This window comes from Labrus mixtus, chromosome 13 (assembly GCF_963584025.1).
Source record: "Labrus mixtus chromosome 13, fLabMix1.1, whole genome shotgun sequence".
Classification (NCBI taxonomy): domain Eukaryota; kingdom Metazoa; phylum Chordata; class Actinopteri; order Labriformes; family Labridae; genus Labrus; species Labrus mixtus.
Window position 1 is genome coordinate 17,396,604 of NC_083624.1, and position 25,153 is coordinate 17,421,756.

At 40.6% G+C, this 25,153-nt stretch overlaps 1 protein-coding gene across 2 annotated transcripts in view; it reads right to left on the bottom strand.

Annotated features, from left to right (window-relative positions):
* The window catches only part of LOC132987128 (inactive dipeptidyl peptidase 10-like), a 194,248-nt gene that overhangs the window by 41,143 nt on the left and 127,952 nt on the right, over nt 1–25,153 (bottom strand). For both annotated transcript variants that reach the window (XM_061053983.1, XM_061053984.1), the window contains exons 4-5: nt 17,835–17,929; nt 17,647–17,721 (exon numbers count right to left, since the gene is read on the bottom strand). In XM_061053983.1, the coding sequence (XP_060909966.1) occupies nt 17,647–17,721; nt 17,835–17,929 (170 nt within the window). The remainder of the gene's footprint in view (nt 1–17,646; nt 17,722–17,834; nt 17,930–25,153) is intronic.

Sequence of the window (25,153 nt, forward strand, 5' to 3'; positions counted from 1 at the left end):
CTAAAATCCCAACGACATTAGCACAGAGCTAACTTGAGCATAGCGTATAGAAAAGGTGGCGCTATACGTTTCTCTCTTAGGTGGTGGAGACCAAAACAGAGTGATATTCGAGTTACATTTGGCTTATTGAAAAACCAAAACAAGAATGTTACCCACGGTTTTCCAACACAGTCGCTGTATCGGCTCAATGATGTCATTTTATATGGTTATGTTAATGGCTCTTTTCTGCTGACACTAAGAGGTTAAATAATCACATGACTACAGGACGCTGCACTTCCTCTCAACATGACATGGTATGCATAATGTCAGTTTTTTTTTCCTTCCAGTGTATTTATGATCTAAGCTTTTTAGAGAACTGAATACATTATCTATTCCTCATAAGTGCATGAACCTAAACAGACGTTAATGAAGCTAACTGCTGTTATAAAGACATTATACAAAGAATACAATAAGGCTTTGGATCCCAGCCTAAGCACCCATGAATGGCCCATAACATTAAGCTGGAGCATCAATAACACAGCTACTTGTTCATAGTGGAAGTAAATTACTGTTTAGAGAGGAGAGGACTCAGCGAACTCCAAGTGACTCGTATTGACTATTTGCAGAGAATAACTCACTGAATGTGCCGCAGTTGAAACAGAAGTGGAGTGTGCTTCATATCAACTTGCAGGCGATGTAGAAATGATCCCACTTTGTCGCAGAGAGCTGTGCCTGGAAGTAAAAACGTACTCCCCCGAGGTGCTCAGACACATTTCTCACACTGACAAGCTGAAACTTCATAATTTCCCACCATAAAAATCTCTCCACGGGTCCCAAATGAGCCCTCAAATGAACTTTTCAGCAATTCTCCATTAAATGATTCGTAGGGCTCACATGGGGACGCTGACCTTTGTTGCAGCTCGATGGTAAAACAGAAATAATGGAGGAGGGGGAGTGACATTTCAACACTCCAATAAAAAGTTCCTTTGAAGATGAAAGTTACGTTTCCAAAATAACAAAAAGGTTAATGCTGTTACAAGTTGGATCTTTGAAAACGCACATTGATCACATCAGACGATATGACAAGCTGACATGAGGTTTGATAGCATTTTGTAAATACAACATACTTTATTTCACAGTACTTCCTGTCTTCAACATGTTGGCACTGAAGTTTGAAATTAGCCTGATTTATTTGCAGAACTTCAGGAAACAACCCGACACCCAGAGGAGAGAGGTATGAAGTGTAACATGAAGTCTTCATCAGTAGGTGTAGCCTGGTTACTATTCCTTCTCTAGAAAAGGTAAAACTACATATTCAAGCTATGAATATGACAAAAGTATAAACTAAAATGTCCATCCATTTATCGATCCATTTCCTTCCATGTACTTGGGACTGTTTTTCTTGCAGTTGTGGTAAGTTTGTTTCAGGCGTCCTTCTACCCAGCAATGTTTCTGAGCTCTTTTATGGTTATCCAAAGTCAGCTCTGTCCAAGTGAGGGTGTAAGCGCCATTTTTGCATTAATAAGTTTGATTATTATTGTTTGGATTATGATTTGCTAGATCATAGCAGACGATATGTTTGTGTTTATCTTGGGAATATTTACTGAGATTATTCCTATTTTATTTTGAAGGTTTGTTGTGATTCTGTAAGACTTCCGTAGTCATGTGGTCAGGAGACAGGAAGTAAAGTGTATTGTTGTGTTACGCTGTCTAAGTAAAATAAACGAGTGACGGCGGAGCAACACGGTAGTTTTACCGTGGACACATGGGAACATGTGTGAAGCCAACTCAACGCGTAAAACAGTGTAATGTCGTCACTATAGAGTGGTTAAGAAAGAACTCAGTTTAAGAACATCAGATTTATTAAGAAGACCGAAGAAACCACTACATTAAGTAAAACTACCCGCTCACAAGCTTGACGTCAGACGCCATGACGACGCAAGAACTGTACAAGACGGTACAAGAATGGATGTAAGATACTCAGCTTCTCGAGAAAATAAGACAACAAGGATGTTTGGTCTTACTACGATGACACTCATTATGAAAGCATGCCGTGCTTTGTGTCATAGACCATCGTTCATGAACACTTGTTGAACTAGAAGTTGTGTAAAAGAGGCATCATGGCGGACGACGACGCGCAGGATCCTGGACCTGGCGCACAGAGCTGCAGTAGCAGGGCTGACCAGAAGAGGGCGCCAAAGTACACAGAAAAGGGTTTGGAAGAGTGCCTGAACAGGCACATTAATGCAAGACGATCTAAACTCTCACAGCTAACAGCAAAAACGAATAAGATTAATGGACTTATGAAAGATAATGAGAGTCCAGACATTGTTGATGATCACTTGAATGAATGCTCGAAACTACAGAATGAGTTTATTCATACAAATGATAATGTACTGTTGCTGCTACCCGAAGAAGAAAAAGAGGCTGATCAAACATTTTGGTTCAAGCCAAAAATTGAGCAAGTTAATAAATTCATGCTTGAGGTTGAGGGATGGACATCTAATATAAGACAACAACACCAAGATGACGTGAATCCAGATGATAGTGTGTCTGTCGCTGATGCACCCTTAAAAACGAGATTTGGGTCATGTGTTGTACGAAGCACAGCCACAAGCAGTTCATCAAGATCATCCAGAGCTTCATCCATATCATCTGTACGTCGGAAGGAACAAGCAGAACGTGCCGCTTTACTTGCACGTGCAGCATCCTTGAAACAGAGACAAGTATTAGACTTTGAAGAATGCAAATTGAAGGCAAAAAGGGAACAACTTGAGATTGACACAGCTATTGCTGCTTCTACAGCCAAAATAAAAGTGTTGGAAAACTATGAATACGAAAGTTGTACGAGTGATGCAGTTGCTGATCCTGAAGTACGACATTCAGACAATCAGCCGCAAAGGAACCAGCTTCCAGAAACAAAGCTTGGACATTCAGAATGGTTAAAGGTAACTGATCATCAAATGAAACAAGAAAACCAGACACAGGAGAATGGCATCAATGATGACCCAGTAGATCTGTGTGAAGTGATGCTTAAACAAAATAACATCACTGAGATGTTAGTCAAACAACAGAGACTGTCACATTTGCCCCAAAGAGACATTCCTGTTTTCAGTGGAGATCCACTTGAGTTTAAATCATTCATAAGAGCTTTTGACCATACAATTCAGGACAAGACAGATAGTGACAGTGATAGGTTATACTACCTTGAACAGTTTACCAGAGGTGAGCCCAGAGACTTGGTGAGAAGTTGTCAACACATGAGTCCTTATCAAGGCTATCATGAGGCAAGAAAGCTGTTGACTTATCACTATGGTAACGAACTGAAAATTGCAACTTCCTACATGAACAGAGCATTCAACTGGCCACAGATTAAATCTGACGACGCCAAGGCTCTTCAGAGTTACTCCCTGTTTCTCACTGGATGTAACAACGCAATGAAAGACATCAACCAGCTTCAAGAAATTGAGAATCCCACTAATCTCAGAATTATTGTCTCTAAGTTACCTTAGATAAGAGAGAAGTGGAGAGTTTCTGCTTTTGACATTCAGGAGGCAACTGGACAAAGAGCAAAGTTTTCAGATCTGGTTAGATTCATAAGCAGACAAGGTAGAATAGCTGCTGATCCTATTTTTGGAGACATAAAGGATGCTGAGGATAAGGGAAAACCTTATGCAAACCTGAAAACGACAAGAACATCTAGACCAAAGGGAAGTGCTTTTGCCACAAGTGTAGCACCTTCTGCAAATGAAAAGGCACATGATCATGGTAAAAACTCGTACTCCTCTACATGTTACACAGGCAGTGCATTTCAGAAACTATGTGTGTACTGTGAAAAACAACATACATTGGCAGAATGTCACAAAATCAGAAATCAGCCTTACAAGGAAAAACTAGATTTTCTTAAAGGCAAAGGTTTGTGCTTTGGATGTTTGACATCAGGACATTTAAGTAAGGACTGTAGAAAAAGAGCTTCATGTGAGTTCTGTTCAAAGAAACACCCAAGCATGCTTCATTTCACAAAAGAAGAAGATAATGAAAAGGTTGACAGCAGTCAGAAAAACACCACAGAAAAGACTACAGCTGATGAATCAACACACATCTCAGGTGGGACCTGTGGAGCCACTGGGGCCGGAACAGACAGTCGTGTTTTGTCGATTGTTCCTGTGTGTGTCAAGTCAAAGAAAAGCAACAAGATAATAGAGACTTATGCATTCATGGATAATGGAAGCCAAGCCACATTCTGCTCCGAGGAGCTAATGAGGCAGCTTGACCTTGAAGGTAAGAAAACTCAGATCCTGCTTCGCACAATGGGCCAGGAAAAGTTAGAGCCAAGCTACCATCTTACTGGACTAGAGGTGTGTGGTTTGAAAGAGAACATTTACATTGACTTACCCGAGATTTACACTCATAAAGACATTCCAGTTTCCAAGGAGAACATTCCAGTGCAAGAGGATTTGGAAAAGTGGCCACATCTTCATGGTATTCAGCTGCCACAGATTGATGCAGACATTGGTTTGTTAATAGGATGTGATGTGCACAAAGCTATGGAACCGTGGGAAGTCATTCACAGTGAAGACAACGGTCCATATGCAGTTCGAACTGTCCTAGGCTGGGTAATTAATGGTCCTCTCAGGAGTGATGATTGCACTACTTCATCTGAAAGTGAACTCAGTGTTTCTGTGAATCGCATTTCTATTGCTAATGTAGAGAACCTCCTAGTGCAACAGTTCAACCATGATTTTCCAGAGAAAGCCTGTGAAGAAAAACAAGAAATGTCACGAGAAGATATTCAGTTCATGAACTCTGTTAATGAAACAGTGAAAAGGGTTGATGGACACTACAGTGTTGGTCTTCCTCTGAGAAACAAAGACACAAAAATGCCTGTTAACCGCAGTGTAGCTGTCCAGAGAGCAGAAAACCTGAAAAGGAAACTTGTCAAGAACAGAGACTTTCACAGAGAATATAAAGACTTCATGTCTGACCTGTTAAGCAAAGGATACGCAGTTAAAGTATCACATGAAAAGACTGTGATTGAAAATGAGAGAGTTTGGTATATACCTCATCACGGGGTGTATCATCCACAAAAAGGAAAACTTCGCGTAGTCTTTGACTGTGCTGCATCATATCAAGGCAAGTCACTGAACGGAGAACTATTACAAGGTCCAGATCTGACAAACTCACTGGTTGGAGTGTTAACAAGATTTAGACATGACCGCATTGCTTTAATGTCAGACATAGAAGCGATGTATCACCAAGTAAGAGTACCACCAGAAGACAGTGAGCTCCTGCGGTTCCTCTGGTGGCCAGATGGAAACATAAATGAACCTCTTCAAGAGTACAAGATGGTTGTGCATTTGTTTGGTGCAACATCCTCCCCCAGCTGTGCCAACTTTGCGCTCAGAAAGACAGCTGAAGATGCTAAAGACAAGATGACACCTGCTGCAGTAAAAGCTGTTGTGAACAACTTTTATGTAGACGATTGTCTTTTATCGGTGTCAAGTGAAACACAAGCATGTGCTATGGTCAAAGACTTAACAACAGTGTGTGAGAGTGGAGGATTTCATCTTACAAAATGGATGAGTAACAGCAGAGTTGTCCTCGCATCCATTCCTGAAACAGAAAGAGCAAAACAGGTTAAAGATTTAGATCTTAGTCATGATGCTTTACCTGATGAGAGAGTACTAGGAGTCAACTGGTGTACTGAGACAGATGTTTTCAAGGTTAGGATAAATGCAAAACAAACTCCTCAGACAAGACGTGGCATCCTCTCATTTGTAAGTGCCATATATGACCCTTTGGGATTCTTGTCACCTGTCATCCTTCCAGCAAAGATGATCCTGCAGGAGCTTTGTGGCAGAAAAGTCTCCTGGGATGAGGACATTCCAGCTGAACTGGCTAAAAGAGCACAAATGTGGATTTCAGATCTTACAAAGCTTCATGGTTTCACAGTGGAGCGGTGTTTGAAACCGATTGGATTTGGAACAATCACATCAGCGCAATTGCATAATTTTGCTGATGCCAGCGAGAAAGGTTATGGTGTTGTTACCTACCTTCGCATAACCAACGAGAAAGGAGAAACTCACTGTTCATTCATCATCAGCAAGGCCAGAGTTTCGCCACTCAAGCAAACAACAATTCCGAGGCTGGAGTTAACAGCAGCTGCTGTTGCTGTTAAAATAGACCGGCTCATGAGAAAGGAGCTGCAAATGCAGCTTGAAGATTCTGTGTTTTGGTCTGACAGCACCACTGTGTTGAGATATATTGCCAGTGAAAGTGTTAGATTTAAAACCTTTGTTGCAAACAGAGTGTCGCTCATCAGAGACAACACAAAGACAAGTCAATGGATGTATGTATGTTCTGAGCTGAACCCAGCTGACCATGTATCACGAGGTATGAATGCAGACAAGTTCATAGAGTGTCAAAACTGGATTTGTGGACCAGAGTTTTTGTTAAAGGACAATGGACATTGGCCAGTTTCACCGGACATGAGAGAAATACAAAAGGATGATGTGGAAGTTAAAGCAGCAGTGAGTGTGAATGCTACAAATGTGCATGAGAATCTGCTTAACAAGTTTATCTGTCATTATTCAGACTGGCACTGTTTAAAAAAGGCAGTATCCTGGATGATGAAGTTCAAACAGTTGCTTCACAAGCTGAACACACATCGCAAGCTTCTATTCTCACAAGCAAGTGATGAAGTGAGTCTGGAAAAGAAAACTGAAATGGTTGCAAGTCAAATGCAGAAGTTCAGGTCAACTATTAAAGGGTCTCTTCTCACTGCTGAAGATGTTGCAAAGGGAGAAGTTGAGATAATCAAACTTTGTCAAAGTCAAAGCTTTAGTGATGAACTTGAGTCTCTTCAGAAAGGTAACAAGCTTAAAAGAAACAGTCATATTGTAAAGCTTGATCCTGTTGTACAAGATGGGATGTTAAGAGTTGGAGGAAGATTGCATCAGTCTTCACTGCCGGCAGATGTAAAGCATCCTGTGATCCTGCCTAAAGGTCATCATGTTTCTACGTTGATCCTCAGACACATTCACCAAGAAACAGGACACAGTGGAAGAAACTACATGTTGTCAAGACTGAGAGAAAGATTTTGGATTCCACAAGCAGACTCAGCTGTGAGAAAAATACTGTCCAAGTGTGTTGCATGCAGAAAGACTTCAGCGAAACCAGGTGAGCAAAGAATGGCAAGTTTGCCTCCAGATCGACTGATTCCTGACAAGCCTCCTTTCACAAATGTGGGCATAGACTATTTTGGGCCATTTGAGGTCAAACAAGGGAGGAGTAGAGTCAAAAGATACGGTGTTTTGTTCACATGTCTTACTGTTCGAGCAATTCACATAGAAGTTGCCCATTCACTTGATACTGACTCGTGCATAAACGCATTTAGAAGGTTTATAGCAAGGAGAGGCCAAGTATCTGTTATGAGATCAGATAATGGTACTAACCTGGTTGGAGCAGAAAAAGAAATGCGTGAAGCAATCAAAGGTTGGAATCATTCAAAAATAACAGAGACATTAATGCAGAAAGGCATTACCTGGATGTTTAACCCACCAGCGGGTTCACATTTTGGTGGCGTCTGGGAGAGACAGATTCGTTCTGTGAGGAAAATTCTTACCCAGATCCTGAAACAGCAACCGCTTGAAGATGATGAACGCCTCCGCACATTGTTTTGTGAAGTCGAAGCAATTGTCAACAGCAGGCCGATAACAAGAGTCTCTAATGATCCAAACGATTTAGAGGCACTTACACCTAACCATCTGCTTCTTCTTAAGAGACAACCAGTACTACCTCCTGGAGTGTTTCAGAAGGAGGACATGTATGTGAAGAGAAGGTGGAAACAGGTACAATACCTGACAGACATTTTTTGGAAGCGATGGACTAAGGAGTACTTGCCGCTTCTACAAGAGAGACAGAAGTGGTTAGTACCCAGAAGAAACCTGAAATCAGGAGATGTTGTTCTTATTGTGGATGAGAGCGCACCCAGAGGTTCCTGGTTGATGGCAAAAGTTGAAAGGACAGTTTCTGACTCAAACGGACTTGTCAGACGTGCATTTGTTAAAACTAAAACTAATGTTTTGGAAAGGCCAATAGATAAGTTATGTCTGTTGCTTGAAATGGATGAATAAGTTAAGTTCATTGTGTTAAGTAATATGCTTGTGTCTAAAGTGTGAGACTTAGCATGAGTAACATATTACATTTGAGTGAAGTTTTGAGTTCTACCAAAAGTGAATTTGACATTTGTTGTTGTTTAGCAGTGATGACTATATGTTATGTTAAACAAGTCAGTCAAATTATTCCCGATCTGAAGTTAAATGTCACTTTAATGTTTGAGATATAATTGTTATGCTTTGCAGTAACAATTAGGGGCCGGAATGTAAGCGCCATTTTTGCATTAATAAGTTTGATTATTATTGTTTGGATTATGATTTGCTAGATCATAGCAGACGATATGTTTGTGTTTATCTTGGGAATATTTACTGAGATTATTCCTATTTTATTTTGAAGGTTTGTTGTGATTCTGTAAGACTTCCGTAGTCATGTGGTCAGGAGACAGGAAGTAAAGTGTATTGTTGTGTTACGCTGTCTAAGTAAAATAAACGAGTGACGGCGGAGCAACACGGTAGTTTTACCGTGGACACATGGGAACATGTGTGAAGCCAACTCAACGCGTAAAACAGTGTAATGTCGTCACTATAGAGTGGTTAAGAAAGAACTCAGTTTAAGAACATCAGATTTATTAAGAAGACCGAAGAAACCACTACAGAGGGTATGTCACCCCTCCAGTGTGAACCCAGGGGACTCCCACCTCCCACTCTCCAAGTTTCATCCTGCAAAAGTTAAATATTTTCCATCCTGATTTTATGATCCATTACTATTGCTACAATGCTAAATGGCTAAATGCTAAAATTCTAAATGGCTGATACATATTTCTATTTGTCCCTGTTCCTCACTTTAGAAGAGTTGGATATTTTACCAGCCGATAGGAGCTCGCAAGAAAACTGTTTCTCAGGATGGATAAAACAACCTGCTTATGTCAGCGGTATTGAATATATATTAATCCTCACTAAAAGACAGTCCAAATACCATTCTATTGGAGGTAAAAAAATTTAACTTTGCTGATCCGTTAACTTCAGAAGCAGTTAATCAATTAATTCTGTTAATAATTAACTTAAGTCAAGGCTAACGTTAACCGGTATTGGGAGTGGGGGAGTGGGAGTGGGAGTGGGGTTAGAGAGTTACAAATGGTAAATGGACTTGAGCTTGTATATTTCTTTTCTAGTCTTCTGACTTCTCAAAGCGCTTTGACACCGCAGGTCACACCTACATACTCACACACTGATGGTAGAGGTTGCTATAAAGTGAAGTATTTAATCCCATTCATTGACGCAGATAAAGCAGCTGGAGCAATTCAGGGTTAAGTGTCCTGCCCAAGGACACATCAGACATGTTGCAGCAGAAGCTGGGGATCGAATCCTCGACCTTCCGGTTGAGAGACGACCGAGTCTACCAACTGAGCCACATCCATCTCAAATGTGTGGTTTGAGCCTGACATTGTCATGATTCACATCGTGGCAGCCCTTCCTTCCCCTTTTGTTGTGTTGTTTGTCATTCCCTGTCTGTTTAATCCTCATGTGTCTCTCCCCTGTCTGTGTGAGTGTGGTGGGCGGGGTTCATGTTTCCAGGCGGCGCCAGGTGCAGCTAGTTGGTCATCAGATATCTCAACTGCAAAGACTTCCCTCTGCTTCACCTCGGCGCCAGATTGTTTCACCAGCTCGCGTGATCGCTGTTCGTGTTTTGCTTCACCTCACCTGTGCTTTTTGGACCCCACACTGGGATCACGGACACTGCCACTTGGAACCTTGCACTACCCCTCCCCCTTGCACTTTTGGAGTCACGTTTGGAAATAAATCTTTTTGTAAACTTTATCCTGCCTGTCTGAGTCGTGCTTAACAGACATGTTCATTTTCATGGCCGTAGCCACTCGCCTGGCCTCAGTCTGTCAGGCTGGTGACATCTGGGCTTGTGGAAAAAAAGTAAAAGTTCTGTACAAGATTTTCCACTAAGTCAACATTCCTCAACCAGATCGTCAGAATCAGATCTGAGAAAGTGAGACATTATATAATGATTTTGACTTTTCCACACCAGGATGAACTGCTTCATCATCAGTGTGGACAGACAGAGTAATTACACTAAAGTATTTCAACATGCACACTGCTTATAACTATTATATTAAGAAACTTTCTTTAAAATCAAACAAGTGAACTGTGCAAGTTAATTTTCATCATAATAAACAAACATCTCAGTCCCTGTTGAATCAAAGTCTGATGTTACAAGAAACCCCACAGGCTGTTTCCACTTCATCTCATTTTAGACACGATCTTCACAGTATAATAAACTCCCAAATGGTCGCATTGTAAGACATGAAACCACAACATGTGAGTGACTGAAAGAGGAAGAAAGAGGAAGAAAGAGGAAAAAAACAAGCAGACACTTAAGTGGAGTCTTGGGAATGGCACCACTGAAGAGGAGTAACTTCCCCGCCCCTTCCCCGATGTGGCATCAGCACCACTTAAAGCAAAGATAAAATCGATGTCCTGGGGGGAGGAGCTCCCCGGATGGACCTGGACAGAGGGAAACATGTCGGCCAAATGGCTGCAAAAGAGTTGCAAAAAAAGCTTTGGACCGAGGCATCTGTGCAACTGACACTGTACCCTGAAACCATCTGGTTTCCATGGCAATGTCGCCTCCAAGAACACTTGAACTGTGGCAACTTCATGCTTGTGACACTGCAAAGCTTCCCCATTGGAACAGGCCCATTCACAGGTTTTGCACACCATCAGTCTGGTTGTAGGATAATGGGGAGATACATTTCAACTTTGCAGCAGGCTCTGAACTTCAATCCTGCTCTTCATCTCTAATTTAGGAGGAGATCTGAGATGAGCCTTGACAAGTTTTTACATGATTAATATTTCTACAAAATAAAAACACTAAATGGTTTAAGCGGCCTAAAATTAAAAATGCATGCTTTAAACTTGGTTTTATATTTTCTTCAGTTCTGGCGATTGGTCATTATGTACTTAATAGAAAAAAGTAGGATTTAGATATCCTCTATCGTACGAGAAGGGGGTAGAAAGCACTGACAAAACAAGAGCATGCAGTCATTATGACATATCATGACATGTCTGACTAACTAAATCCTGTTATAATCTCAACATGCTACACTACCATATCATGCACACTTAAATGGCTTTAGTGGCTGCTCAACATGTGCAATGAGACAAAGAAGAGACAGTCTCATTCAGACTGCACGCGGAGAGGTTAAACACATCCACAATTGAGCTCGGTGTGTGTGTGCGCTCTGGTGCTATTGGCATGTATTTAAAACAGTCATTAAGCTAACAATTGGGGCAAAATGTGCCCCTTTCTATGCAAATAAGTCTCATTGCAAAAAAACATCAGATTTCAAAACAAAGGCGCTAACAGCCTCTTGCAGTTCGAGTGAAAATATGAGCATCTGCTAAGAGTTGGTAGTAACTAACAGGGCTGCATAAGGACTTATATTGTCAGACTTTTATGATCATGATCATGACGAAATATTAATTTTGTGAGACCTTAAAATAAAATGTCTGTAAATACAGCCTGCAAAGTGTACTTTGACAGAATAATAACCAGAGGTCTGGAGCTCACATACAGGGACACTTTCAAAATGTGTGAAGTCTAACCCACACAGTGGGATGAGAGAGTGACTAACTAGGCGCGCTGCTCGTGCTGACGCCTTCAAGGGAGGAAGCTTTTATACACTGAGAAACTCAATAGTACTTCAAGTTACTCATGTAAGAAGCCACAGGGAGTACGTCTTACTTTTTCAACAATGTGTGGAGACTTAAAGTTTCATGGGATGTGTGAAATGATTGGTGAAATGAAAACATTGGTTTTAATCTGCAGACAATTCATGCAGCTCCATCACTTTGATTCAGTGTCCCCTGAAATCCCCCTTATTCAAATGCTGGCTGTCTTGTTCATTGACTTGCCTGCAGAGGAATCAAACATCCAGCATGATGTTTGAGTTCTTGTGTGATTTTTTAATTTCACCTGCTGCGTTACTTCCTTTTTATTTGCACACACTTCACCCTTTGTTTTCCTCTTAATAATCTGACTTTATGATCAGAGTACATTTACCATGTCCAACAGCATGCAGAGGCTTTTAGAGACACAGTCAGGAAACGCAGGTGCTGCTCTTCACAAAGGCGTAATGTTTGTGTTTTGTTGGTATGATTGCATAATGATCTGTATCACCATTCACTGCAGCAGCCAGCATCGGAACAGGCTCATTTTAAATATATTTACAGGCAAACACAATACAACAAATGTTGTTTTGGGACCCAGGTGGCATTTTTCCACCATTATATTATACATCAGTGGGAAGTATTACTTTCTGTTTCTAAAATAACCAGGTGAGACAGCAGAGATAGTCGTGTTGCTTCTTTTTCTTTTGTTTTCAGCATCTGTGACTCTCTGTTTGTACTCAATACAAAGTTATTTTGTTCAGAAAATAAGACTCATGGCGGCTAACTGAACTCATGTTTGATGAGTATTATTTTTAGCACAACCCCATTGGCATGTTTCAGGACACTCTGAAGACAAAGCTGTCATAAACTGGCTTCTTAACGTTTGTATTGTCATCCAGAAGTAAGCAGAAATGTTGCAGCGATGTCACAGAAAAATACAACACAAATGCAAGCATACAATCCATTTATGCCTTGGCATGCAAACAATAGAGGCCGTCGCTCAGAATAAGAATCCATCAGCTTCAAACCCACGCACGTCTGTCTCTTTATAGCTTAAAGCTAATGAATATTTTCTCTTTCTTTTTCAGCTTCAGTGGGAAAGTGACATAAAATATGCACATGAGAAGAGAGAGAGAGAGAGCATGTAACAAATGTCCAACAAGATTTAACGGCAAGTATATGTGACTGTTGCATCCACAAAGATCATGAGATGAAACTTATAGATTGCAGAGGGGGAAAAGTCATAAGGAAGTAAGGATTTGCACTGACAAGAGCATCACAAGATGTCTGCAAGGCTCAAATTCACAAGCCTGTTGTCAGCAGTGACAAACAGGATTCCAGAGATTATGAGCTTTCATCCAGTTTAATCACTGCCAGGTACAGATGTAGGCAGATAACAGCGTGTAATCCTGCAGATAGGTGAAGCCAAAAGAAGCTTGCTCCAAAACCTTGTAACAGGAGACTCCTTCACTCTCACCATATAGCAGATCCATGGAACCTGCTAGAACCGGTGCAGCATGTAAACCCAGAGAACAAATCAGACTGCGGTATAGAGAACCAGTTCTCAGTTCAAAGCCTGCACAGGATCAAAGTGTGCGATTAGCAGGAGACTCATTTACTCATTTGAGAGCAGATCCGGGTCCCTTTGTTATTCTTTTCATCCTTCATTACAGGTGAAGATTAACATATGGTAGAACTCAAAGATCAAAGTCTGGGATTACAACAAACCCACATTTAAGCTCTACTTCAGTCTGATTTAAAAAAAAAAAAAAAAACTGCAACAAAATTTTGAAAGCAATTATAGACAAAACGTGCATATTCCTCATGCTGACGAATAGCTTTTGGTGCAGGACTAACAAATGGATTCCCATTTATATGTTAAACATTTATCTGATTTCATTCCATTGCACTATTTGAACAAACACAATACTTAAAATCAATCAAAAAAAAAAACCCAGCAAAGGCAGTGTGCAGATGTCTTAGAACACTGCAGGAGAGAGCTAGAATGGAGAGGGTAGATATTTAAAAGTTAAATGCAAGCCAGTTGTGTTGCAATAAACTCGGACAGGGGCTGTACGTGTGGAGTATGCATGTTCTCCACGTGCCTGGGGGGTTCTATCCAGGTACTTTGGCTTCTAAGACATGCTCGTTAGGTTTATTGTTGACTCTAAAATTACCCGTAGGTGTGAATGTGAGTGTGGCTGGTTGTCTGTCTCTATATGTCAGCTCTATGATTGACTGGCGATTAGTCCAGGGTGTAGCCCCGCCTCTTAATGACAGCCCAATGACAGCTGGGATCTGGGGGCATCCACCAAATCTGGAAAGCGGTGTGTCTAATGGATGGATGGAAGTCGTGGTTGTTTTGATAACAGCACTCCAAATTCATGGCGCAGGTCATAGCTTAATGCATAAAAATCCACAGGGGCCCCTTCAACCAGTGTTCATCACTGCTAAAAATAATTAGACACAGTAAATATTACCCAGAAAGTGACAATGGTATCATGTTTATTTCACTGACGTGGCGCCAATTGCTATGAAGAGCATGCTTTGTTCTGCACACAGGCCGGGATCCGAGAGCGCTTGACCCCAAAGTCTGGTTCATTTCATCAGTTTGAACGCATACGCAAGTGTACCCGGGACCATGTTACTAATGTGAATGCAGACCAGCAAGGGAGAGAGGGGAGGGGGAGCGATCATGAAACAATTGCGCCTAATGTGAAAACATCCTAAAAACCTCCGTCCAAGGCAGAAGAAGCTGAAAATCACGGTTCAAAGGTTGGGAAAGCAGTTACCTGCTCTGCCTGTTGACAAGCAGCGCCTCTGCATTAACGTACTGACACTCATTCAGCAGCAACATAATGATTAAAGAAGGCCCTCCTTACTTATGGCAGAGGTAACAGAGAGTGTGGTTATGTAGTTGTGTTGAAAGCAGAGCGCTGTTCTCATGTCCTGTGTACCACATGCCTGCAGGGAAAGATTATTAAATTATTCAGCTTGGGGAAGAGCCTACATATTGAAATAAATATGAGAAACATAGAGAATATCTTGCTCTTCAATTAGGAATAAACCAAGTACGTTGACTTGCCTTTACCCGACCCAATATTTGTTCATCATGTTTAAAATGCAAGGAGCAAAAATAAAAAGCCTTTTTTTTTTCAGTATAGCGTTCCCACATTATGTTCATTTTATAAAGTGTTATCTGAGCAATATTAAATTTATTACAAATTATATTTATACATACAGTATATTTTACAGATTATAAAGAGGTAAATAAAGATAAAGAAACACATTCAATAATTTATATATTTGTGACATTTTTGCAATTTTGTGAATTTATGTAAAAGACCTCGACCTGATGACTTCCACCCACCCATACATGATAAGTAAAGCCTGTTCATGCTTGATGAGTATTTTTCTTCTGCTGCTGCTTGTTAACTTCATGTTTTACCCTTTGGTGTTTTGTTAAGATTGATGTGTTAATTAGTCTTGTTGATCTCTGTACTACAGCCTCTGTACATGCTGCACACCACATAACCACTCGGCTCCTTCATTGTAGTGCTTAAAATACAATTGTTTTTATTTTTAGGGGTTCCACTAGATACATATCAGCACCAGGGTCCTGGGTATGCACTCGCTGTTTTTGTATTTCAGACACTTTTCCCTGACAGTTTGAAGACCAGCAGGCTGCAGTGTGTCTCTGGTGCTGCTCTGGAGGGAAAACATTTCATCACGTTTCACCTTCATTTGTATCTCTGGCTAAGCTTTGGTTATAAATAAGATACACACTGTTGTCAGCTGTTCTCACTGCTGTCAGCAGCGTCCACCCAGGCTGAACTCAAACTTCATAAATTATACAGACAGCATGGACATCTCGCTATTCGACAGAGCATCAAAAAAAGAACGATCAGGTCTGAATATTCAGAGCTAAACTCTGAGTGAAAAAGTCAGAAGTGTAGAAAGTGAAACTCTTTTCTTGGCTGTTGTGTCCATAACTCATGAAGTTTAATCTAACCCGCAATTCACACATACTCCGTGCGCGCCGCGGTCCATCAGACGCCCATTCACACTGGATCCGTTTCTGGGACGTCAGCGCAGCAGAGCGTACTCATGACACATCACAGGAGAACTACAAGATCCCGCGGGAATAAAGAGGAAAACAATGTTGATAAAGTCGTGAAAAATACGATCGCGAGTCCGTATATTGTGTTTTATTTTGAAATTGAGCTGCAAAAAGAAAGCTGCGTATTTGAAACGGAGCAGAGCGTAGTGCCGTTGGTGGCACGCGCCGGAGACGGTCCGCAGCGCGCCCTGTGTGAACACAATGATTGGCTAGAGTGGCAGCTAAGTACAACGAAGTGCGCGGCGCTGACGGACCGCCGCGCGCACGGAGTATGTGTGAATTGGGCTTAAGAGCAGTTTTGGGGTGTTTTGCTCAAGGTAACCTCGGCAGTGCTCGGGAAGCGAGCCGGCAGCTTTCCAGCAACCAACCCAGTTTCATATGTTTGAACCCTTGAATCACCAGTTTCCAAACCAAGTCCTTACAGACCGAGCTACTGCCGCCCTTCAGATTTCTTCTATGTTCTTCTTCCGACATAATGTTGTTCTAAAAATACACCAGCTTGTGGCTATTGGCTGTAATGTCTGAGCCATGGTGTAAAATATGTAGATGAGTTCTGATTAATTGCCTTGTCACTAATCCTCACAGTTGATCCCTTCCAGAGTGGAGGCCCTGATTTGCATATCTCATTTTACATCTACTCTTTTCTGATGGAAAGCTGGTAATTACGGTTCAAGCTTGGCCCGCTGCTCTGTTACTGAATGAATGTGACCCGACAGTCACACAGAGGCCACCAAGGAATTTTAATCACACCCCCCCCCCCCCCCAAAACGAAAGGTCCCTGTCAAAACGTGTACAGAAAGCACCAGAGGACTGACAATTTAATACAGAGATGTTTTTAACATCCAATTAAAAAAAAGTTCTATATCTAACCAGGAAGATGGAAAGCCTGAGAATCCTTATTCTTTGCACTTGAAGTTGATTTAAATGGTTGACACTCGGACACCTAGCGTTCAAAAATAGGTACTGCAGTCTCCCTCCCTAGCCAAAGCTGTCTCCCCTCACCACCTCCCCCCTAGTACCCATGTGTGCACTGTACTGAAGCTTCAGTGTTTATCCAGCTCTGCATCAGTCTGTAAACCTTTCTGTGTTCTAACCTCTCTCCATTTTTCAAAATCATCTCCAATATTGATCCTAGTTTGAGCACGTTTCTGCTCGTGGAGCTTATTAGAAACATGTAGAGGCTTTTTGGGTACAATCACTTCTATCTGAACCACTTCTCTCGCCCGCTTCCATCACTGCAACACCTGTTGGAGGGGCGTCCAACACAGCTGTGCCTTTAAAACCACCTGTACTGATTCCTTAAGAATCAGGTTACTTCATATGTATTGATAATGGATTTGAAATAAAACACAGGATACATGTGTTATAATAATAAAAGTGAGGAAGCCCCACTCCACCTACCACATGGCCCTTTGTCGCCACAGCAACCCAACTGGAATTGCCATTTTCAACAGATCTATGAAAACTTAATTTATAAAGCACCTTTAAAACAAGAGCTTACAATGACGACGAGGAGAGCAAAATATCATCATATTTCCCTGAAGGAAAATCTGCCTCAGGCTGAAGTGCAGAGGATACATACAGCTAAGTGCAATTCGTGTACGCTTAAAAACACACAAGACAGGCGACCCTACAATACACATCAAGTGCATTTGTACAGTCAATGCAGGAAGAGCAGAGATTAGCATGCTGACAGACATATGAAGAAAACTGAATGATGTTCATGTCCGTTGTTATCATAAAACTCACCTGTTTGACATCGTAAGCGAAGAGAACATACTTCAGATCCGGGGAGACAGAATATTTGTCCACGTTGAAATTGACCTGGTGGGAAGCAGACAGAAAGAAACACAGAAAAACACTGTTGTTATGATGGGATTCATAGAATGATCCTGTTAATCTAACATACAGTAAGAGAGAGACTAACGTGTACTTACAAACGTTGTGTTTGTCAGGACGATCTCGGTCTCGTTTGTGAGGATGTTGAACCTGATGACGTGACCGTCAGTGTTTCTATAGATGACTTCAGAGTCTGTGTGTGGGAACGAGAACAAAGAAATAAATGTCCGTATGAGGGAAATGGATTTTTTTTAAAAAGCCGTCCTGCAAAAAAGAGATTGCAGAGGAAAAAACTTCAAAGAGAAGCCGCCTCTTCTTAGAACTGCAAAGATGTCATTAAAAAAAAATACTAGGTTCTAAGCCTCATTGTTCAGACGGAGGAATAACAAAGCAGCATAAAAACAAACCGGCTCAAGTTTGTGCAACTCTAATGTGATGTGATTAACTGTGAGAATAAAAAAGTAGGATTTCACTCCCTGACAAATGACAAAGAAAGAGCCTGTGTTTTCCATCTTCTAAGTAACACAGCATGCGCTGCATTAAGGGAAGAGTACTGTGCTCCAGCAGGAAACATATTTTGTGATCGCAAATGTGACAACATGTTTGTTCTGTGTCGAAGGCATACAGGCAGAACCTTTAAATGTCATGGTAGAGGGGATTCTATCGACACAGCATGTACAGTTCTGACAAATATAAAGGTTAGACGAGAATAAAAAGTTCATTTATGAAGCACATTTCATTACAGCACAATGTGCTTTACATTGATGATACAAACACAGGAATACAAGAAGCAAACAGTTATTTCAACAATCATGAATAAGATACAGAAATCAAATAAACTCTCATTCAGTGCCACCACATATAGTCCTACAGTCAAACACCAAAAGTAGCCACACAAAAAAGCCTAGGAAAAACATACAGCTGATAACACCAGAGATAACTTATTCAGGAATCATTTCACCTGGGTATGATTATGTATTTTATGGGGTTTGAATGAACAAATAAGTGGTCAAAAAGGTTAAATACTTTGATACCACATCTTTTTAAACGATATATTTTCTATTATTTGAATGAGCAATGGCATAAAAAATTGGCAAAACATTTTTAAAAAAAAACCGATGCATCTGATTTATGAGACAGGTCACTGAAACGTTGGCAACATATTTGTGCAATTCAGGCAGTGTGTCAGAGACTGTTTGTAATGTCTGATCATTTAAATCGAGAAAGTGTCCAATATTGGACGACTAGGACTTCGCTTTTTGCTGCTTTTGTATTGAAACAGGAGCTGAGGCACTACGTTCTGCTCCGTTTCAAATACGCTACAAGTTCATTTTCGAATGAGCCCGCCAGAAGCGTGCGGCAAGCTGGACGGAATAGTACGACCCATCAGACAGGAAGTCAGACAAAGAAACCTGCAGAGTGTCCAGTCAATTTCAAAATAAAACACAATATACTAATCATGGTTGTATTTTCCTTCTTTTTATCAACATTATGTCCAAGCAGCACCAAACAAACAAAAAAATCATCTTCAGAAAGACAAAGCATGTTTCTTCAGCTCCAGAAACTGAACCAGCGGGTCAGGGCGCGCACCTTCTGACGTAGTGAAACCATGGCGTTGATGGACCGCTGCTAACACAGAGTATAGGGTAATGAGAAGTTATAATACCTAAACAATTACCTTACTCACTGTGCTGCATTTTCCTTGGAATAGCCAACATTCACACAAAAGAGCCAGAGACAACATTAATGAAGCACTGGCAAAAACTACCGTCCCTTTAAAATGGTGCAAGACAATTTTTCATGAAAAATATCCAAATAATTTAATTTGATGTCTGCTGATGCTAAAGTCAAATCAGTGCATGCCTCAGGGAGAGCACTTCATATTTAGAGCTGATAAAAAGGAGCTCGCTCCTATGATCTTTAAAACATTACCATAGGTCTCGGCTCTGCTCTGCACTTGTCTCCTTAAATAATTAAATGTTCGTAAGGAAGAAAAGAACAAGCTCAGACTCTGATGTATAAGTAATGTCCTACGTCTGTAACCCCATGAATAATGAAATGCTCTGGCTTTTTTCTACCGTGCTTAAGCAGCTACGGTGGGCTCCTGTGGATTGAGTAATGGTCACTTGCACGCCACATGCAACCAGTTCAGCTTTTTTTCTTCTTACTTCACAGGTAAGTACACATGATACTTCCTTCCTGTCGATGTTTGCCCGATAAATATTAAAATGTAATACACCAGTTTTAACAAAAGAGGATGCAGGACATGTTTGTGGAAGAGGCTGTCATTAGTCACCCTTGACGACAGCTCTCCCTCGTCTTTTTAAAGCCTGTGCTCTTAATACTCTCACGGTTTTGTTTTGAAGGGAACACTGGGGTTTGAAGGGGAAGTAGTGCACATGTCTGACAGGTGCACAAACACTATGTGCAGCAGTTCCATTTATTTTCAGGCCTCAAGCAAAAGAGACTCAAACTGATTTGTTCTTAAATGTCACATAGGTTTGTTTCAGTGTTTCTCTTATACTTGAAATGTTCTCTTCTGTTCCTGTTGAAGGACTCACTTACAGTCCGCATTCATCTTCAAGTGTTCACTGAAGGGTCATTTTGCTTCTACATGCATGAAGATTTGAGATATTCAGAGAAGAACTGAAGTCAATATTTAACAAAAGAAATTACCGGTATATGTACAATAAGTTATTTTCATGATGTCATCATAAACAGGTTTACCAGCGTCAGTGAGAGTTTTCTACTAATATCTAATATTGATAGCACATCAGACAACTACTTAAAGGACCAATATGTAAGATATCTACTGATCACAAAATGACCTTTCTATATCAGGAACAGTCTTACTCACAATCATCTCTATAAAGGGATAACCTGCATGTAATCGTGCCACTGTAAAAGAGGGAGATTTTGGTGATTGAAAAGTTCTCGTATCTCTTTCTAGTGCGAGCAGTGTTGGCTAAGTATGTTTTAGCAGTTTTAGTTGCAGACAGAAAAACATTGCGAATCTCCACACAGCCCGACTACGGCGCCATTTGGCTGGTCCGTCAGCGCCACGGTATTGCTCCGTCGGACTGCCTGCGCCTTGCTCCACTGGATCCATTTCTGGAACGTGAACACAGTCATGAGCTGCTGTACACACATCACAGGAGAACTACAAGATCATGCTGGAATATAGAGAGATATGTGCAAACAACATGTGGCTTTGCTTGACAATTTGTTGTCTGTTTCATGACAAATACGATCGCAGTATAACGCAAACTGGATGACTGAATATATATTTTAAATATAGGTCAAATAAAGCACCTATATTCTGAAAATTAAAACGTGTTTCTGTTAATGTATTTTCATTTTAGAATTAGCTTTCTCATTTGAATTATGATACAAATTTAGCGGGGCAGTTTTTGAAAATGATAAAGCAAATGTAATTTTCTTCTTCATTTTAATTTAGTCAAAGAATGTGCATTTTTGAATTTGAAAATTCTAATTAGATAAATTAATCATCATTTTATTTTTGAGTCAAATAATACACTCATATTCTGAAAATTAAAAAGCATTTCTGTTAATGCATTTGAATTTTCAAATTAGCTTTATCATTTGAATTTTGAATTTTATCACTAATCGCTTCCATACGCTCTGGAGATGGACCGCAATGCTCGCTGTGGAAACACAATAATTGACTAGAGTGGCAGCAAACTATGGCGTACTGCGCAGTGCTGACAGACCGAAGCGCACACAGAGTATGTGGAAATTGGGGGTTGACAATGCAGTCATAATAAAAACATTCATGTTGTGACATGTGGACATGGAAGAGAGAGAGGACATTTATTCCAGCTAGCTATCATATTTAAAAAGTTGCAAAGCTTTCTACATAAAATTGCCACAGCATGATTGCTGCTGCTGAAAATAATTAAAAAGCCAAAGCTAATTATTCTTATAACGCTTAGAAATGGTCTACCAGGTGAGCATTTCTCTAGATTAAAATGGTAAACCACAGTACATGGACGGACTGCCTTGAGCAATAAATTAGCCTTGTGTAATGATATTTCTCTTCTTGTGTTTGTATTTAGTGAGCCTCGAGACACAGTGCAATTTTCCATTGAAAAGGCCAGATTTATTAGGGTTTTAACTGTCCAGCTCCCGAGTCTGCTGCCCACATAACTGTCAGGGAATAAACGATTATTCTGCCCACTGACTGGAGGCTGCAGTGAAGAGAAAAAAAGCATTCAGTCCTAACTATAGCAGCCAGTAATTATCTCTCACACTTCTTAATGGTGGGCCTATTTTGGACCACTTGAGGAAATGATAATGACATAGTATAGATATAAAATGTACATTGAGTTATTATACACGCAGCCTTGTGCCTAAAGTATGGTTCTTTTCTACATTTTGTAAAGGTTCTTAGCACATTCTTGTTCAGTATCAACTTTAGTATCAGAGCTAGTATTTTGTACTGTTATCTATGAGTAACAGCTACTTATGCACATGGACCATCCATACCACTTTTTTATCCTGGCTATGTATTGTGGGCTCATGTTTTTTTTGTATGGGTGGGATATGTATGTATATATGTGTTGTGTTGTGTGTTTGTATGTATGCTGGCTGCTGGAACACCTACATTTCCCTGCTGGGATGAATAAAGTATATCTTATCTTATCTTATCTTATTTATCTTAAATCTTTGCCACACTTTTAGTTTGGTGCTGTTTTCATTGGTTTATTTGGTCCCAGGTGATATTTCAGACACTAATGTGCTTCCAATTTATAACCCTTCTTTGTTTCCCGATGCACAATGCCAGCTTAATAAAGATGAAAAATCACTTAAAATAACCTAGAGGCAACCTACAGGGTCGAACAAATTTGGCCAATGCTGAATGGCAATAACATGCAGTCCATCAAATGTCCACTTGATGTTAGCTGCAGAAGCCCAGGATGTCACTTAGTCACCCATTCAAAATTCAGAAATAAACATGTTTACAGACCGGTTAAATAAATAAAACTGGTTTCATTAGCTCATGTCTTTATCACCACACACTGTAACACACAAATGTGAAGGACAAGAGTTATTCATAATGAGGCGCATGGCTGATCTGACTGATGGGGGGTAACTGTTTGTCAGGAGGCTTAAGACCCGCCTCAGATCCAACGCTTTGCCTGTTGTTAGGTTGGCTGAAAGTTAGGTTGAGACAGCATGGCAACTGCCTTCGGAAGCCCCCTTCAGTAACCATTGGTTGACATCACCTAGGCTTTGTCCGCATGTTTATTTATGGTCAACGAAAATATCATAATGTTTGGCGTTCAAAGATCACTTAGAGAGATCAATTCATGCAAAATATAGCGTGTTTACGATTGTTGAAAGAGCATGGGTATGGGTAACAATTGTAGTCAGGGTGACACAAACATACTCGGTTTACTTCAGGGAACGATTGTGATAAATTGCCTCCCAGCCACAGCTATTCTGGCTGCAGTCTCAGTTGGGGGGTTACAAAAAGGTAAAAGTGGATTTTAGCCTCACTGCAAGCCGTTCAGTGGCAAATGATGCACAGCCAATGGAGTGCGGAGTCATGGGGGCCAAGTGGGAACTCTGGGCACAATGTAATATGCATAGCACACACTCAATTATTTAGCAGTGGTTGTGTAATGCTTGAATGCTGTGTCTGCAGTCCCTAAGGTTCCACTAAATGTCACAGCTGGTCAAGCTCAAAGCCAACTTGTTAAAGATAGAATAGTGGCTGACAGTTAATACGGCAGCATGTGTTGGAGGGTACGGACTCAGTGCCAGCCCTTGCTCGTGCTGATGTTTAATTAAAAATGGCATCTGTTGTTCACTGCATCTGCTTGCTTTGGTTTTCTTCTTGATGAACAAAAACACTTTTATGGGAACCTGCAGCACAGTACAGACTTAATAATATAGGCAGACATGTGTCAGGTACGCTGCACCTTGGCTTGGCTTTCCATTGAACCATCAGAACATTTAGACCGTGAACTATTGAAAATTATCTTTTTAAATGTCGGCATTAAGCGAAGGCAAAGATTTATTCTGAAATACTCATATTTGTCCTAATTTTAAAAGAAGGTCCACCATGGGTTGACCACAAATATGTTGATTAAGGGTCCTTGTTGGGCTCCGTATACACTAAGCCTCCAAAATGTAGGATTGTAAGTGCCATAGGAATTAAGGAAGAGTTAGGGGGCGACTCCACTGAAACTGAAGAAGTCTGCTGGTCTGGAGATCTACCAGGTAAGGACCCTTCTTTTCATTTGAATAGTTACATCAATGAAAAAAGATTGAAGTATTCTTTAATGCAGCATGAAGTTCATTTAGTAAATTATGGTCCCTTTAATCCTGTTAATGTAACCAGAGAGAGGGGGTGCATATTAGCCATGCTTAGAAACTTGTATGCATGGAATCTACTTTGTATTTTACAAATGAAGCAACGTTCATCGAATGTCTCTAAATGCATTTATATAATATTCTGGGTTTGCTTCAAGGCATGGCTTAATACTTTGACATGTCAGCACCATGGAGAGAGAATAGAGCGTTGCAATTTGTATCCACCATCTCATCCACATATTGGTATCTTTGTCTTTAAAAAACAATTCTATGGCAATAAATCAACTTTAAACGCTCACAAACCATGAGTAAAGTCATGTTGACGACGTCCATTTCATTAATACAGTTACTGCTTGGAATCCGTCTAGTGCCTCGTGTTTGCTGATTATTTTCATTCCATGAATATGCTTCTGGGCTGCCCGTGGAGGCTGCAACAGCCAATCCACTAGGTGTGGATTTGGTTTTCTGGCGGAATGAATGAACCCTGTGGGGGAAATGCTTTGAACGCAATAGAAGATTAATGACACAAGAGCTCATTCAGAGCTGCCTGACAACAACACCAGTGCAACAACCACTCAGCATAACAGATGTTAATGAGTGGAAATGAGCTGCAAACAAGCTCACATATAATGAGAAGTAGGTGTTTGGGCTGCGGGAACATCCAAATGGGGCACATGTCAATGGTGGCCTTATTATTTACTACATGGCTGTTAGTTGTAGAAGCTGCTGTGGAGAGTCTATAAATGAATTTTAACTTCATACAGGCAGGGGCAATTTTCCATGTCTCCTACATTAACTCCAAAAACAGTCTACAGAACCTATAAGCAGCGGGACAAGGTCAATAATGTATGTATATGTTACTTAAAGTTTAAAATTCATTGCATGCTCTGGTGAACATTTTAGAGATAACGGCCAAGCATTTCTCATATTCATTCTCCTGATTTGAGGATTTTCTAAAAGTCCACAAATGGACATTAGATGGATCTGGTCTACAGATGGAAATTAGCACCTCGCTAAATCTGCTGCAACCATCTTTTCATTTTTCTTTGTATAAATGATCAATGTAATTGCAAACTGT